This window comes from Columba livia, chromosome 2 (assembly GCF_036013475.1).
Source record: "Columba livia isolate bColLiv1 breed racing homer chromosome 2, bColLiv1.pat.W.v2, whole genome shotgun sequence".
Lineage (NCBI taxonomy): Eukaryota > Metazoa > Chordata > Aves > Columbiformes > Columbidae > Columba > Columba livia.
Genome location: NC_088603.1, coordinates 28,091,251 through 28,109,229, shown reverse-complemented (window position 1 = coordinate 28,109,229; position 17,979 = coordinate 28,091,251). Strand labels below are relative to the sequence as shown.

Sequence of the window (17,979 nt, the reverse complement as noted above, 5' to 3'; positions counted from 1 at the left end):
CTACACCACATTTAGTTACATCAAATCCCTTTGAGACCCTCCATGAAATAGACTTCTCCATTCCCATATGTAATTTGTCTGGAGGCTTCCTCCACAACCCAACATTGCTCCTTCACCATCTAGCAGGCAATAAATGCTGGTAGCACAAGAAATGTGCCCTCCTTAAGTCTCTCACCCACAGGAGCTAAGCATGTAACCTTGACAGCATGTGCTCCAATGCTGCTGGGTCTATGGGAAAAAGACACGATGTCCAAAAGTTTAATTTCCAACTTATTGCTCAGAATATTGAGCAAAGCCTATGCCATAAGTGTACTACTGTCTGAAAACACTTCACATGGGTTTCACGCCATTCCATGTGTTTTATACGTATCAAAACATAACCTATACTTGAAACTGACAAATGATTATGACAAGGCGAGTTTTTGTTTTCAGCCATGAACATTTCAAGGTAATGAAAAAAAATGTATGGGAAGAGTTTTACAAATGCTTATGAAATTAAATGTACCTTATCTTTTCTGCTTGGATTTTTGTTGCCTTTTATAAATGCACAAAAAGAGTTCAAGCATAAAAGACTCCATTTCCTCTTCAAACCAACATAAACACTTCAACTTCTCTTCTGTACAAACTCTAAGAATAGTTTGCTCCTGAAAAACTCATCAGCTGGAATAGTTTATTCATCTGCAGTTGAACAGGCTTCAGTAAACAGGTTTACTGCTTTGCAGATACCAGCTGATATAAAAGGCATTACTTACGACATTTCCTCAAAGACCTTCACTCGCTCACATCCCTCTGGGGGCTCTCGTTTGAACATGTAGCTGTTGTTTGGTTTGGGAGATGAGGCATACTTGGGCAACGGTGAGCTACTCCCACTGTCTGAAAATTTAAAGCAGTTATATTACTAGAGATTGAGAGTGCTTTTTAATTAAATTCGATTTCCAAACAAGATGCCTTTTTTCACAATTTAGCCACCATGCTGGTTTGCTTCTACCACAATGCTTCCTTTATCGCAGGCTATTTCTAACACCCTCGTATAGCACATTTCTTCTGAATAAAAGCTTCAGTGCAGCAGTAATCTATCATATAACAAAACATAACAGGAGGATATTTTTATCCAGAACACTGTAATCAGAACAAAGCAGAGCTGGGATCCTGGAAACAAATACATTCTTCATTATGTATTTCAAAACCCATAAATGAACAAGGTAATATGCATAACACATGCAGAATAATTATGAGTGGTAATGATAATACGCCTTTTCACTGTATAAACACAGTTACTGAAAATGTGTGTATACAGCATGTAACTTATTTTAAAATGCAATTATTCACTGGAATATTGACCTTAGTCTCATGAATAGCTCAAAAGTTGTAAAGAAACAAAGCACACTTCTAATACAGGTACTGACACCTCATCATCACAATGCGCTACATTATTTGCTTCACAATTGTGAAGTCATTTTTGCATCCAAAATAAAATTTCCACAAGTCAATTCTCTCTTCACAACTAACTATACGCTATAAGTATTCTTCATAGCTGTATCTGTTTGCATGTGTTTTACAAGTTACTACCAGACATGCTTAGAACTGAAGGTGTGAAGATCAAGAACAAAAGGCAGATTTCTTTGTACTTCTTGGAAAATGCAAGAGATGAGACTGCACTCCAGTAATGACAGAAGCACAACAGTTTGAAAAATTAACACTATGAAAGGACTTGAAGCACTCATCTTGACAACATGATATTTAATGCTTTAAGGAAACAACATAGGTACAAAAATAATTACAGAAAACTAGCTTTCTGCAGTGGTTTCTACCTTTTCAAAGACCAACACCTATCTCGAGCTTGTATTAGTGGCTTCCTATTCTCTGCTTGGGCTTACAGTTTGAAAATAAATAAATAAATAAAGTGGCAAGGTTAAAGAGGATCCCCCAACTTACAAACACACCTAATTTGAAGAGAAATAACTGCTCTTGCTTTAGCTCCCCTCAAATCTTTCCACTGATGTGGGGTACTCCACCATTTTAAACTCAGATACCTTTGTTTATTCCGCTGTTGTTCATGTCTGCCTTCTCAGCAACAGTGAAAAACCAACCAAAGCTTCAGGCACTGTGGTCTAGATGCACTGAAGCACATAAGGTTGTCTTTAACAGCTTGCAAACAGTAACTACATAAACATTTGTATAACCATGACTCAAATACAAAGGCTAATCATTAGAGGTTTTGAAACATCTCTGCTTCCTCTTGCAACAAGGCACAAATCAACTCAAATGTCACACTTCCCTTCAGAGATTTACTATGAAAAAGATGAGGAAAAAACAGTTGAAGCGAACCTCAGTAGTGTATTGATTATTCAGCTCTTTCCTGCTGTAGAGTGAACACAGAACTCCTATTTACAGAATTTTAGGTGTTAACTGTATGAAGGCTGGAAAAGCTTAGAGACAATACGGATATTTGCCAAGCTGGGAGCATGATGGTCCTATTGGCATCTTTCCACTGTTGGCCCACACAGCTCATTCCAAACACAGAAATCATTAACAGAACCCAGACAGTTTGTTTCCTCCTTCTAATATTTAAAATAGAAGATCCAAGTTTCTATTTAAAAACCCAGAGAAATAAAATGTGCTACTGTTCATTCCACCAAATAGTGGAAAATTGCAGAAGTACATCCAAGGAAAGAATCGAACCAAATTCAAAGTTCAGTCAGTTCTTGGAAGATTGAGAGCCTTGTCCAGCCAGTTCAATTTTCAATCAAGTTTTCAGTTTATTTAGCACTGTCTGGCTGAAACTTTCTATATGAGACAGCTGTTAAACAAGTAAAAAAAATAAATAAATATATCTATATTGTATAATTCAACCACTCTGTTTCTCTCTTTACCCTCTCTGCTTTTAAAGCTTACTAAGTTGCTCGCTTTTCACTTTGACCAAGCACACCCCACACTACTATTTGAAAATACGTGTGGTTATTAGGAGGCTCAGCGTCAGCCCCACGCGTACGGCAGCGGTGAGAGAGCGGAAGGGCACTGGGAAAACAGGCCACCAGCTGAAGTGGTGAGAGGTAGAACTTACAGCTTAAGCCAGTCTCCGCTTGTGTATCCTGTAAACTCTTTAAGTGCTAAACTGTCACATTATTAATCCTTAATGATGCTGCAAGCGTGTATTCTCAAACCGAGCTATTTACACTTGTTTTTTATTTTACTTTCTTGGAGGCTGCAATGCGTGAGCCTTCCCATCAGAGGACAGATCTGCATCTCCCAGGCTTCCACCAGCAGGGTGTGCTCCGCTGGCACGTCCCGACCAACTCACTCAATTTCATTAAGATGACAACGACTGAAGATTAACAGATGCAACCTTTAAAGTGAGTTTTGTTACCATAAGCGCATAGCAGACAATATGGAGCCTTACTACACATAATTTCTAAATATAAATATTAAAAATGGATGTATTCTGTTATCTGGAGTAAGGCTGTAACTGAACACTAAAAGTACTATTTTAACCAGAAGACCTAACACCACAAGTTTTAGTTTGCATATATTACAGCAAGCAAAGAGGCAAACTAAGAAAGAATCTGTAAAGAAATGTTTCGAGTGACAAAACTTAAAGGAAACAGGAAATTTTTCCAGTGAACCTTGGGATTTGTTTTGATGGGTCCAAAAATGCCTTTGTTTCTTACGACTATCCAAAGAGTTCATATACTATTTTCATTTTAAAACCTACTAATCAGATGCCCAGAAGTTAAAAAGTATCTTCAGTTCATCTTCATGAACATGTTGCTTGTAACAGCCTGCTAGCAACAGCAGGAATACACAAACCTACACAAAAGCACCCAAATCAAAAATCCCTGAAAAACAGGTTATGCTCTCTGTTTTTCTAAGAAAAAAACCCAACAAATTTAATCTGTTTATACCTCAGGATGCTTTTGAACTTTACTTCTGTCACTGCTGCTAAGTATGTTACGCAGCACTCTGATTTATAGTTTCATGGACCAGAGTATCATAAAACAGATCTAGTGAAACTGGTAGCTGTAATGCAGCAAAGGCAGTAACTTACTTTGCAATAGACTGATATTTGAAAACAAAATCATAAAGCCAGGTGACATTAAAATACCTCCTGCCTCACCCTTCCCTCACTGCTCCAATCTACACCATTTAGTATCCCCGTTCTGTTCAGAGCACTATTGTGGGCCTTTTCTGAAACTTAGCTTCCACTTTCTTTTGAAAAGTTCAATAGATTTAGCAGCAGAAATGTAAACCAAACAGCTGATAGAGTCCAAAGAGCAGCTGTGAGGGCCTCAGGCCAAAGCAGAGCTTTGCACAAGAAATAAAAGATGCTTTAGAAATGTAAAGCAGTGCTGTGTCTGTACAGAGCGCTGGCTCCTCTCACTGCTCATGTCTCTCAGTCAAGCTACTAACCTTCCTTTCCTATTCAGCAACACACTCAGGAGCATTCATAAAGCTGACAATTATATTTTTGTAATGGTAAAATCAAGTTATTCCTGTAGAGAGGAAACTACAACCTCAACTTGAGGAAAGTAACAGAAAAATAGCTTGGCTTTACAATGTCTCTGTTTCGGTTACACACAAATGCATTTTTCAAAACTTAACAGGCCTCATCGCAAACTTATGATGGTTTTATTCCGGCATCACAAAACCCTTTAAAATTAAGGTGCAAAAATCTTGATGAGTTTGTTTTATAAAGTAGTTAACACCCCCAACAGATGTTAACAAACTGTCTCTCAAAACTTGCTATTAAATTTCTACCTATATCCCTAATTTATCTGTAATTAAACTATCTGAAGATAACATTCTTATTCAGAACAACTGGTCTACGGGATCTTAATGCTCAGAGCATAAAAGGTCCCTTTTTGACTATACTTTTAAAACCTCTGAAGAAATTACTTTCTGCCAAAAAACTGCTATACACTTTTCTAGTTTGTAACTTGTCCTTAAACAACAAAGTTGTGATGAGAAGTTCAAGGTTTTCTCTTTCATAAGCACAGTATTCAGTATCTAACTTAAAGTAATTTCAAAATGCAATTATATTAAATTCACAAAGCTGGCTGTTAATCACTATCACCTAGACACTACTACTAAACAGACTTTTGATACAAACTTAGCATTAAAGCCAGTCTTAAAACCAAAATCCACAAATAAGTACCTACTCATTGGGAAGTTCAGCAAAAAATTTTACTACAATTAGCTGCTTAAAAAAATCCAAGACAAGATGAAATCTTTGAAGAGCATTAAGGTTAGATGCACTATTTCAAACTGTCTTCACTCGATACTGCAAATAAAATACAACTGAAAATTGAGTACTAATTGCAGAAGGAATTATGCTTTTAATTTCCTCATTTTTAAACTGATATTTGTTACCAGGACACGTGTGAAGAAATTTACCCATCAAGATGCTTCCCTGTGTGCTAGAACTTTACTGGATGTCTCTATAGTGATTGAGCATTGACAAAACATTACAGTTCACACGCATACTTTTAATACAAGAAAAGCAGGGTGGAGGGAGCTAATATATCTGTTAATTTTGGAGCACGGCTAACCATCACGTTGGGCTAAGTCTTTTACTTTGATGTGGTTAACTCACACACATGGCCACATCCACCTCCAGTTCAGAATTTGGGCAGGTGGATTTGTTTTCCGCTACTTCCTTTTGAATCCAAGATGGGAAAGCAATACTTGTCAGAAACCAAGGAAAGCTTGTACTTCTCCCGCTGCCTTCCCCAATCTTATTCCCAAATTATTTTACGAATTATTAAACAGACTATTTACAGAAAAAGCTTAAGCTCACTTATAACCTCAAAATACTGCTGTCTTCAGCTCATTAGTAAATCTAAACAAAATCTTTTTTCATTTCCTCTGTGAAACTTACTAGTCTTAGCTTGCACTTTTTACCCAAACGCTGTATCCCTCCAAACTAAAGTCTGTTTCCAGCCAGCTGACCAGAAGCCCAAGAATAATTTCATTAGTAAACAGCTGTCCAAAAAAATAAGTCTTTTCACGCTGGTGCCTATATTTTCACACTACATGTACTGTCAGTAATTCCTAATCACTGAAACTCCAGATATCTCCTTCTACAAAACCAAGTGACATTTTACAAATCAAAAAAAAAAAAAAAAAAAAGCAGGATATTGACATATAAACACATAAATTATTCAGAAATTGTGGGTTGTTATAAAATATACACAGACGAGTAATTACTTTCCATCAGATTGTTCAAACTCTGAGCTCCTCACCAAACAGCTTCAAGTGGAATGTAAGAGTTCTGAAGCGGAGTACTTTTAAAAGCAGCCAAAACTTCATCATCACCATTCTGACCAGCAAGTAACTCACCCATGACGAATACATTGTCTACCAGAAACCTTCTTGAAACCTTTTTTAAACATAAACATGATACAGTCTGAATATTTCACATTAGAATCTTCATAAATAGTGAAGACTGTTTGCTGTGCTCCTCTGACGTATTTATGGAAGATGTTTGTGAAGTTTCACAAACAAGAGGGAAAAAGATATGTAAACAAACAAAACCAATTTTAAGATCAATCCTCAAGCCCTCCACAACAATCAAACAAAAACAAAAACTGATGTAATGAGTAAAATGAAGGTAGTTGTAAAAGCAGGACATCACATGCCTCCCATAGGTAAATGCGGGCCATTCTACTCTCACCTTTATCACGGTCATAGAGCAAATCTTCTGTAGAGCAAGGACTCCCGTCCTGAGACTCAGGAGGGCAAAAGGGAGAAACACACGGTGAATGACTGCTGCAGCTGCTGCTGCGCTCCTGGACAGATGGAGTCTGTGTGTCAATGCTCCGTGTGCTACTGCTACGATAGTGAGCAGGTAATGGGGCCCTTCGACCATCGGGGATATCTAGAGGCTGCAAGAAAAACAAGCAAGTCAGGTTACAGAGGAAAGATCAAACTCCTAGGCAATGGTAGCCTGTAGCACTCACAACAGAAGTAGTGAAGCAAGCAGTTTTTGAAAGAACAACTTTTACACAAGCAAATAATGCAACGTACAATGGACACAACATACATTTAATTAATCTGAAGCCTGAGACAACATGCAGATATTCCAAGACAACTGCATCCTCTTAACGCAAAGTTAACACCAGAACACAATTCAGCACATGCTAGTATTATGGTTTTATATGTTTTATGATAGCTTAAAAAAAAGAAAACCTCCCCAACAAATAGATCTCTAATTATACTTAGTAACACCATTTTCAATAAAGGTCACTGTTGTTATGAGGGAAAAACAAGTATCCTGACAGAGATCACATCTGGATAAAAAGGAAAGTAGAAAATGTCAAATGCAATGGCATACCAGTGCCACAACCACCACCTGAATTACAATTACAAATGAAACCATCCAAGTTTTGCTAGCAAGTCATAATGCTCTAGCACACCTCCACATTCCATCCTTCACTTCTATAGATGACCTCCGACAAAATGGCAACCTCACAGATGATGCACAGGCTTATCCCAGGTTCACAAGCCTTGTCTTGAACCAAAGCCAGGATGCACTGCCTGCTCCCATCAGCCCAGCTGGCACTGACCTGGGTGATGCTGCGTCCAATTCTGCAATACACTGCACAGACATGTTCACAGTAGTACACTGGCACACTCTACTTGTCTTTCCCAGTGGAAAATTAGTTTTATCATAAAGATAGTGCTGCTTTCAATGTAAGAAATGAAATGAGAATTACAGTTCTGCTTAAAAGCGAATGGGAAGAAATGCCTGCATAACTTACATATCATTTTTATCCTCACTTTAGTGAGGATTGTATTCAAGCTTAAATGTCCTAGCTACAAAAAAAAAATGTATTTTCCCTTCTGACTTCAAGTGAACTTCTTTTTTCTTATTTTATTGCTTTCCTCTTCTTCATACATTCCAAAATTATAACAGCCTGTTCCAGAGCCTAAAATGCAACCCAACACTCCCTTGCTAGCAATGAGGGCATGAAACCTACTGGCTGAGTATCACATTCTCCCCTTTTTACCAGTAGTGTATCCAGAAAATCACCTCATACTATACACAGAGGCAGATACAGCAAAGCAAGATGATCTTTTTCTTCTTATGAGCTGTCCAGTTAATACAATTTCACATTTCAATTAAGAGCAAAGAAACACACTACAAAGAGAACACTAGAGCTGTTACATCAAATGCTGATGTTCGGACACTGTTGTGTGGTCTGTTCAACAGCTCAGTTCATACTGCATATGCGTTACAACATGACTATGTATTGCTATTCCCATCACCGCAACAGGCCATGACTCATCCCCTGCCCAAGACAGACCTGTTACACGGGCAAAAGAGAGGTAGAAAACAAGACTGAAGCTGTAGAAAGAAAACAGTCTCACAATTAACATAACTACAATGCAGAGCAGCATTTTTATTTCTGTCTCTGCCAGAAAAATTCTATGTGATGCCAGGAAGTCATCTGAACCAACCTCTCTTATGATCTCTCTTCCGGATGGCCAGTCTGTACAGGACTGATTTGCACAACTCTTCAACATTCACAGATGCAGAAAATGACTATGGGAGCTACACTTTAAACTCCTAAAGTAGCATGCAGTATCCCAAGTTAGCTGAAGAATCACATTACATAATAGAAGCCTGATGGATTTATGTTTCTCCATCATGAAGCATAGATAGTATCATCTTTCCTCTCACACAGAGGTGTGATAAAAAGAGAACAAAATTTTAGACACTCTCCTATTATATAGAAGCAAAAACCCAAGGAAGAAATTCAGATTTCTGACTTCAAAGCAAGGTTTAATAGTGAGCATTAGAACACCTATCTTATGAGGAGGAAATAAAACCAAACAGGTGCTCATTAAGTGCACACACTATGCTCTATATAACAGGTAACGCAAGGATTCCGGGAGGTGGGGGGGGGGGGAAGCCACTAAGTGATCACATAATCAAAGACTTTAGGATACCACACATGTTCTTCCACACCTGGAGGAACAACACAGTCTGATGTAGTCAGGAACTATATCCCAAATCACATATTTTAGCCTCCAGTGAATTAAAATTTGAGGTACAAAAAGTTATCCATATTTTTAGACATGCCTCTAAATATACACACAAGCAGAGAAAGCTAAATATTTATTACTCTTTCCAAGTAAAATAACTTTTAAGACACAGAAAATGCCTGCAAATATTTCAGATTCTGTGCTTCTGTATTTATCTTTCCCTGAATATTTTAGCCAAGTTTTGACAAGTGCAAAAAGCTTGATGAAAATATCAACTAAAAGTATTCCACTTTTTAAAAACCTTATGTATTAAACTTGATTAACATAAAAAAATGCTTTAGAAGTTACTTTCCATGAGTCACGCCTAAACTATTCTAAAAAACTTAGAATACAAGAAATAGTGTAACTAATTTGGTACAGCTGCTATTGGTTTTCTTAACACTCAATGTATGGAAAAGTGCAGTAATTTCTAGTCATTTATGTACTGTGGTTGTTTTGGGGTTTTTGTTTGGTTTGGTTTGTTTTTTTCCTAGAGAATCCAGTCATGTATTAACCTTAAGGCAAATGCATTCTGACAGGACACCCACCAACCCCTATGGGGCAGTGTGTTTTCGGACACGGTCACACACTGCCCTTCACTCCCTGCAAAGGTATGGATATGCTCCATTTGACAATAGCATGCATTTCTCAAGACACTTAAAACTGACCACATTGTTTTCAGTATCGATCTTTTCACTGGATAACGCCAAGAACACCCTATTCAGTAGCATTAGGAACACTACTGTGATGTAATATACCAACGGGAGCCTGAAACATAATCTGTTCTTTATAAGCTTTACATCTATTTGGAAAGCAACTTCTTGAGATCAAACCATTCAACGCTTTTGATTTGAACACTCTTCTCTAGACCGTAACACAAAGGCAGGCACAGGAAAGAGCTTCCTTCTAGCGTAATTAAGTCACCAATGCATTAGATAAGATGCAAACACAAAAAAATAATGTATCCTGGGAAGGAGCACTTGTAAGAAACCAGACTTTTCAGATGAAGAATATGAAGATTTAAGTAAGGATCCTCTGCATCTGTACAAATTAGAAAAAAAAGTCCTTTTATTACAGGATTAAGTTTTCCAATAGGTACATAAAACCATCTTGCTATCTATTTCCAGAAGCATTATGAATCAAGTAGGAGATACATTCATAATTTTTCTTATATTGTGTTATAGTTCATCTGAATTGCTTAATTTCTAATTACTTCTGTATACTTCAAAGATCGCTCCAGTAATATTTTTTTCCCTAATAGGAGGCCTATGAATGTGTCTGTGTCCTGCAACAGGGCACTTTTCATTATTTTTGCAATGCATTCTGTAAGAGGGAACTTCTTACCACCCACTCCCTACAACGAGTCCATCATCTTACTGTTCCAAACTCTCCAATGTTTGTGTTGTGGAGTCACAACAGGAGAAAGAACAAAAGCCCATCACAACCTCATCAAAAGCTGATTCCCTCTTACAAGTTATGGTGGGAGCAGAGGCAAAAATCATGATTGCCTGGAAGGCTACTCAACAAGTTATACAACAGGAAGGAAAATGTATCCAGGATCTTTGAATAAATGCATTGGAAAATAAATTAAAGTTTATTAATAAATCTGAGGAGAAAGAGGTGATTAAAAATTGACTCAAAAAGCCAACTTTAACTTCGTTTTATGAAAGAAAAAACACCATCAGCCACCTAAGCAAGAAAAAATATAAACATTGATGGCTAAAGTGAAAGGAATGAAATATTCAGAATGTTCTGACTGCTTACAATGTAATCCCTCTAAAGTTTATTGTCCTATTATTAAAAGGTAATGACACATTACTGCATCATCAACTAGCTTTGTGAAACACAATAACAAGACTAACGTCTACAATAATTTTTACTAAGTAATTGTACTTTTAGAAGTACAACTTCTATTATGATTACAATACTATGTTAAAAAAGGCAGAGTGTTTCCAAGAAGAGAGAAGACAGAAGACATATTCCAAACAATTCAAGATGTAGGATTACAAAAACTGAAATCAGCAAAAGGGAAAACACAGTATGTAACATCAGACACTACAAAACCAAAAAAAAAGTCTAAAAAAAACATCAATTTGTGTATCTGAAGAGTAAGCAGGGAAGCATGAAACTGGGAGGAAAGTTTCATTGGTTAACAATTTTAACTGTGAGCTAAACTAAAAAAGTAATTCAAGTAATATCCATAAAACTGTTTAACCATATTTTTATGCTACGGATGACCTAGTCTGATTTCAATATATGAACTAAGAAACAGTTTGTTAAAACCAAAAATAAAAAAACAAAACCAAGTTTATACTGAAGAGATGAGAGACTAATAAAAAAACATTCAAGAACACTATACTAAAATTCTAGAAGTTAAGAGAACTAAAATGCATTTTATTTTACTTGCAACAGTCCAAATGTGGTTATCAAACTGACATGGAAGAAATCAGAAAGCTATTAATGTAGCACCTAAATTTTGGGATAATAATAATAGTGAGCAGCACCTATAACAAAGGTAATATTCCTTCTCAGTGTTTTTAGCAGGTTGTACGCTATTCCCCAATTCTTTCCTGCCAAATGAATACAGCTTCACAATAGGGCACAAAGTGTTTCATGCAGCTGGACAGATCTATTCATATGAAAATTAAGATTTGAACATACACTGTTAAAACTGTGAAGTAAACATGGCAACAGGTTAAAAGAAACCCGCTGAAAACCCAGAAGCACACCAAACTTACAAGCAAGTCTATAGAATAATGCAGCCTTCACACATCACCCAACGCAACCAACTAAAATAGCTATTTTAAAATATTTTCTAAAAACATAAAATGTTACAGCATGAATGAATGGCAGAAAACTGAAAGAAGAAGAAATTGTTTCGCAAGCAGTGAATCTAATGAAGTTTTGTTTCCTATGGTTTATCTTTCGTTCAGTAATTCCTAACCTTTAACCTAGCTGTCCCAACTCCCCCAGGCTAAAAATATGAGAAATTGTTGTATTAGGAGAAAGTTCACCAGCAGTAAGATGGAGTAAATTACTCCTGTTATCTTCCATAAGTGAGCCAGGAGATCTAGCAAGCTCAAGGAGAGCGCTAGGAGTCCCACTTTAGGTCCCATTAGACCAGACTTCACAGCAACAAACAGTTATATAGCAAGAAACAATCCTCTGCCCACAAAGACCGACGTGACTTCGAGGGCAACGTCTAATTTATTACTTTCTTTTGTGTCTGAAGACTCTCTGCAGCTAGATGTTTGGAGGAAGGGTTCGCTATTGCCTTGGTTGCGTAAACTGCTGAGCACCTCTGGCCCCAGGCCAACAATGCACTTAAGTATGTGCTTAACTCTTTGGCTGGACCAGAGCCAGTACATTGAGTAACTTACGAGACCGAGTTCTGCATCCCAAGTAAGAAGCTGTTAAAGCCCAAGGACAACATTTATGAAGATGATTTGTCTGATAAACAAATGAAATGTCCTATAACCATCGGAGATTACAACTCCAGCCATAGCAGCACTAACGGTGGCACTGTAATACATACGTTTTTATAATCTCTTTGGAGATGGTGCAATAAGGTTTATTGACTTGGGCTGTCTATTTCGGTTTGCATGTTATTTTCTTTATTCCCCTGTTACAGCACACCCCTCTTCTAAAGGGAAGAGACAGCCTCAGGAAAGCAAAGTTAGCATAAAACATCTACAACTACAGTACTTCATTCTTAAGGCTGCTTTGTCCACACAATTAAGTCTCTGGAGAAGGCAAGACTATTCAAAAGCTTTTGAAGTTTACTGCCCAAATGAAGAACTAAAAATATCAGGTTTTGAAATCTTAAACCTCTGATTCAAGTTTTATAGCTTGACTTGTGTGTTGAATTGCTTTTACATGACCATTCACAAACAAACAAACATACAAAACAAAGCCTACATCTTCAAGAAGATTAGAAAAAACGGAGTAGTTTATCCCACAACAGAAAATTTTCATTGACTATTTAGGAAACAGTGGCTGTAAACCAAAGATTTCCCATTTTAAATGTCATCTAAGTACTCCAGTGCTCCGCAGTGACAATTCCACTGCTCCAGTTCTCCCACATAAGGAAAGCTGTTTGTCAGTATTTCCCATACAGAGATCTCCCAAGACAGATCACAGCGGCTTCATGGAAGTAAAGCCATTCACATTCAGTTTATGGAAGAAAAGCATTAAAGCCAAAAAGCAGAGCATAGCACAGAAAACTTAAGTCCTGCCTAAGAAAAAGGATGCAAAATGGAGCAAATAAACTACTCTCCTGATCTCCAGTTACTTACTACTGTAGCCTGAAGTATCTAAATTTTCAAGCACTTGAATTTTGCACAAAAATTTTCAAGTTCTCTACAGAAAGTGCATTTTAAACATGTTTGGCCAGAAGCCCTTAAGAAATAAAAACCACCCACCCTAAACCACTGATGCAAAATTTTCAAACAAACAGTACTTTGAAGAAAATTACTTGCAATTTCAGCCACAAGGAGGGTTTTTCACAGGGAAGGTTTCCCATGTGTTTATAGATTACAAAGGAAAAACAACCATAAACACGTTAATATAAGCTTACCTTGGATACTTCTTCTTTTCCACTGTTTTCCTTAATGAATACTTTTTCCAGTTCGGGGCTTATTCCTTCTACATTACACGGCACACGTGAAACAGTTGATTTTGGCACTGAAATGTTTGACAACGGCATAGGGACTGATCTGGAAATAGAAGCCTAGAAAATAGAGAACAACATGATTTGAAGTTGGAAAACAGAATAAAGACAGGAGTCTGAGATCAGTACTAAAAAACCTGAAAAGTAAGAAGATAATGTATTAATTTTGCCAAGTAAAGATCATCTTCTAGATGGCAAACTTAAATAAAAATAAATGCTTGCATAAATCAAAAGCCACTAAAATCACCTCTACTTAACTCAAAGTTTTCTATAATAAAGCATTCTACTACTTCACTTATCAATAAGTAGGTAGGTATATGTACTTTCCAGATGTATAGATTACAGCACACCCAGTGGGGCAGGAGGAGTACACAGGGTGCTGATGCTGATGGTTTAACTGGGATCCAAAAGGCATTTCCCAACATTCCTACAGCTTAACCACTCAACTGAAATATTCACTTAATGCACTTTTATTCTCTTTTGGTTGGCTTTAGTGAACAAAAAATAAGGCATCCATTCTGAACCTTTACTTTCATTAGCACATAGCTTTTCAGAATTTTGTATCAAAGGTCTTAAAAGAAATAACTTGGAGCTTAAGAATCAAGCATGGAAATAAATACAGGTATGGTTTTCAGAAAAAACTGTTGGGGTGAAGCTCTGTTACCAACAGGAACCATTCACAAGAGTGCACACACATCTTGCACAGTCAAGCTCAGAAGCTTTACCTTGGCAGCAGCTACAAAGCACAGATGCACCTACCATGCCAGCCATGAGCAGTGTTTTCCTCTTGTTCACAGAAACACAGGATGCTTAAGACAAAATGTTCTTGACAAATGAACCTTGCACAACATGCAGCTCCAAAGGTGCATGTCACTTGTGTTGAGGCATTCTCTGACTCTGACACGCTACCTGCAGGACAGCTTCCCACAATGGTGAGAAGAACTGAGAACTTCACTGGCCCCATCAGAGAACACCTTCTCAAGAAATCAAAATGTTGCATGAGCCATGACAAAGTGGGCCCCAAGTACTAAAGAACGTTCCTTCAAAGCATATGTCCTAAGTGCAGTTCAGTCTGTGCCAAAGACAGGTTTTACTGTGACTATGAAGAGTGGCACACGTACCTGGCAACAGCTTCCTTTAAGAGGGAAAGCAAAACCCTTTTCTATACTAGGTGTAGTGGGATCCTTTGTTATAGAAGCATAAGAGTTTCAGGAAGAATATCAATTTCTCATATGTTTTCATCACAAGATTAGGTTTTAACCAAACAGAAGAACGACTGTAAAAGATGAGCCACCATGGATCAACCTGTTCTTTCTAAAACACGAGCTATTTTAAAAAGCAGTCAGGAAATACAATGACAGAACCAGCATTTCAGGAGTTCAAGTAGTGGCCTGTTGGTAACACGGGGTCCAAGTTAAGAATCCACTGTAGGTTAAATTTAATCAGGACTCCAATGTCTGCACTGTCAAACACTACGAGATTAACTGTTTTCTGCAAGTGGCTTAAGGCTCAAAGTCATTGACTGAACCTCACCTGAGCTTTAAAACTCATCCTTGGGTTTCAATTTGACTGGTAGTCTGCAGTGGCTAGAACAGACACTGTATTAGGCATCCTCGATTGCATCCTGCCGAGAATCTGTTTCATGGCCAAGTAATTTGGTCAGGTAATTCGTCCAAAGCTATTCTTGATATATGTCAGTATTTTTATAATAGGAGAAATACCGATATAGTCCAAGCACAGGGAGATTTTTCTAAGCTGGTAAAACATGAAAACGAGCTAAAGCAAAAAACTGTCTTAGCTAGGCTAGCGTTAAAATGATCACTTATATTAAAATTTGCCTAAACTCACACATCACTTTGAAAAGTAGGTTACGTAACAAGACAACAAAATAAAGAAGGCGTCAGAGTGGGAGCCTGAGCTTAACCTCTCAGAGCAGAGGATATCAAATCCATAGACTGATGGCTGGAGAGAAGCCCTGTCATCACAATGCCCATCGGTACCGAACATGAGCACGGTCATCAACATAATATGGATCTAAGATTCTGCATCCTAAAGATGATGTCTGATTGAGGTTTTACAATAAGTCAGTGTCTAGAACGAGCAAAGGCTCATGATGATAGCAATTGTTTCCATTTAGTATGATGGAAACTCTCAAAATATGCTTTGACAACCGTACTGTAATGCAGCACTGCAACCACAAACTTTCATGCTAGAAGACAGGATCCTATACTGACAATGATTCTGGACTACGATAACCACCAACAGGTATGACCCAGACAAAACCATGAAGAAAAAGACTTTTATCCTGCAGTGTAACAGATCCCCTAGTCATCAAGGATGGCGTACTGTGAAAAGAAACATCTTTGATTTCAGCTGAAATTAAATTCAACGTGAATTACAACTTTCTTCTTAGAAAGTAAATACCACAATATTGTTTTTCTTGACATCATGTGGAAATTGCCTCTCTGGCAAACTGACCAATAAGTGCAATATCAGGAAGTTTCCTAAGATGGGACAAGGGAATGATAGTTTCCCTCGAATCTTTGGTGATACAGTTTTGCTGTCTTTTACTGATGAATGCACGGTAAGGTGAATTACAGGTCTGTTTGTAACAAGCCAGTTAGTGTTCTGCTTGCTGCTCAAAGACTGATCAGTTGTTGGGCTGCCAATCCAGACTGTTTACACCCTTGGTACTTTTTTTTTTTTTTAACCAGCTCAGATGAAATTGCGTTGTGAAACTGATAAGCAAATACCTTCCAGGCAAGCAGGGACTTTTGATAAGTGTACCACAAAAATTAGTCTTGGAAGGAAGTATGTATTCCTGGAAACAGCATCTTATCTGGCCAGGCTCAGAATTTTTACAGCATCTTAATATATTTTAGTTGCTATCCTGCTGCAATTCTTTTTTCATTAGACGACGACTATGGGATAAATTTCAGTGAAGATGCAATGGTATCAGGTTGTTAAGCATTTCAGTGTACCACGTAAGAAAACAAACAGAAGAAATACAGGAATAAACAGCAGGCTATTCACCCCACCCTGATAAGGTAGGAGGCTGTTGATACAAGCAACTGTCTACTTACCTGAGTCTGACTGATTGCTATGTGGTTGCCATGGAGAGGTGACTGACGTTCTTTCTCTTTACTGTGACGACTACTCTGCTTACTGCGCTGAAGCTGCTGCCTCAGTTTGGCAATCTGCTGGAAAGAAGTTCAGGTGAAGTGATAATGAGTTACCGAATGGATACCTGCCCAAATCTTCCCGTATAAAGTGAATCACAGACATCCTAAGTCCTCTTTGGATGATTTTACAAGCATATGGGACTGTCTTCCCTTGAAGCATGAGCATTAAAGCTTCTTCCTGCTTATGAGATACTTTCTCCAAAGTATCTGCCCTAATTGCCAACCTGAATATAACAGCAGGCTTAGTTTAAGTACTAAACCTCCCCATTTACAAACAAGCACCACAATAACTAATGCAAACAGAAGTAGTCACAATGACAATATGCAGCAGTTTCTGGCCTGTAATTGGTTTAAACTGGGGACTATAAAGGCCACAGTCAAATTCATTTGACCTTAAACCAAACCAAAGTTTTCCAGTGATAATTCCACATAAAAGCAAAGAGCCTTCACAAACAACTGGCAATCAATATGCATTACTCATCTTGGAGAACTTATTTAATACATTTAATAGCATTTCCCTGCAGGCCAAATTATCAGAGATTCCTTCAGGCAGATGGAATTATCTTTTCTGCGGTCTGCTGCAAAGATGCCTAATCAAAAGTTACATATTTTAAAGGTCAAATGCAACTAAAGCCATTATCCATTTGACCTGCTCCTTAGCAGAAACTAAAGAATTTCATCTGGGAATTCTTCCACTTATTTATTCCTCCTGGATAATTTCTACATAAAAGAGAGTATTTATCTCAATAAGCATTGTCTGAGAAGTTTACACTATGTGCAAATTCACTCAACATGAACAGATACTGCCTTAAAATCGGTTAATTTTTTCCTCTGTGCTCAAGTCCCACTCTCCTGCACGCTCAGCACACACAGCACTGCCCCATTTCACTTTTAACTCAGCTAGGAGATACAATTTTTAAAAACCCGAAGGGTAAGTAAGGAGAACTGAATGCACACGAAATTCATATTTCAAAGAACTTCATCAGCTGGAACGTAACCTTTCTTTCTGAGTGACAGCTTACAAGTACATGCACTCTGAGGTTAACTCCAAGTAGTTAAATATATCACTAGTGCTCTTGCAAAGCAACTCTGTGGTAGAGAATC

At 37.7% G+C, this 17,979-nt stretch overlaps 1 protein-coding gene across 5 annotated transcripts in view; it reads right to left on the bottom strand.

Moving 5' to 3' along the window:
• The window catches only part of GLCCI1 (glucocorticoid induced 1), a 60,753-nt gene that overhangs the window by 3,232 nt on the left and 39,542 nt on the right, over positions 1–17,979 (bottom strand). For 2 of the 5 annotated variants that reach the window (XM_021281716.2, XM_065051150.1), the window contains 4 exons: positions 16,777–16,893; positions 13,601–13,753; positions 6,671–6,881; positions 753–873 (listed from right to left, as the gene is read on the bottom strand). In XM_021281716.2, coding sequence (XP_021137391.1) covers positions 753–873; positions 6,671–6,881; positions 13,601–13,753; positions 16,777–16,893 — 602 coding nt within the window. The remainder of the gene's footprint in view (positions 1–752; positions 874–6,670; positions 6,882–13,600; positions 13,754–16,776; positions 16,894–17,979) is intronic. The other 3 variants (XM_065051151.1, XM_065051152.1, XM_065051153.1) reach the window with 3 other exon arrangements.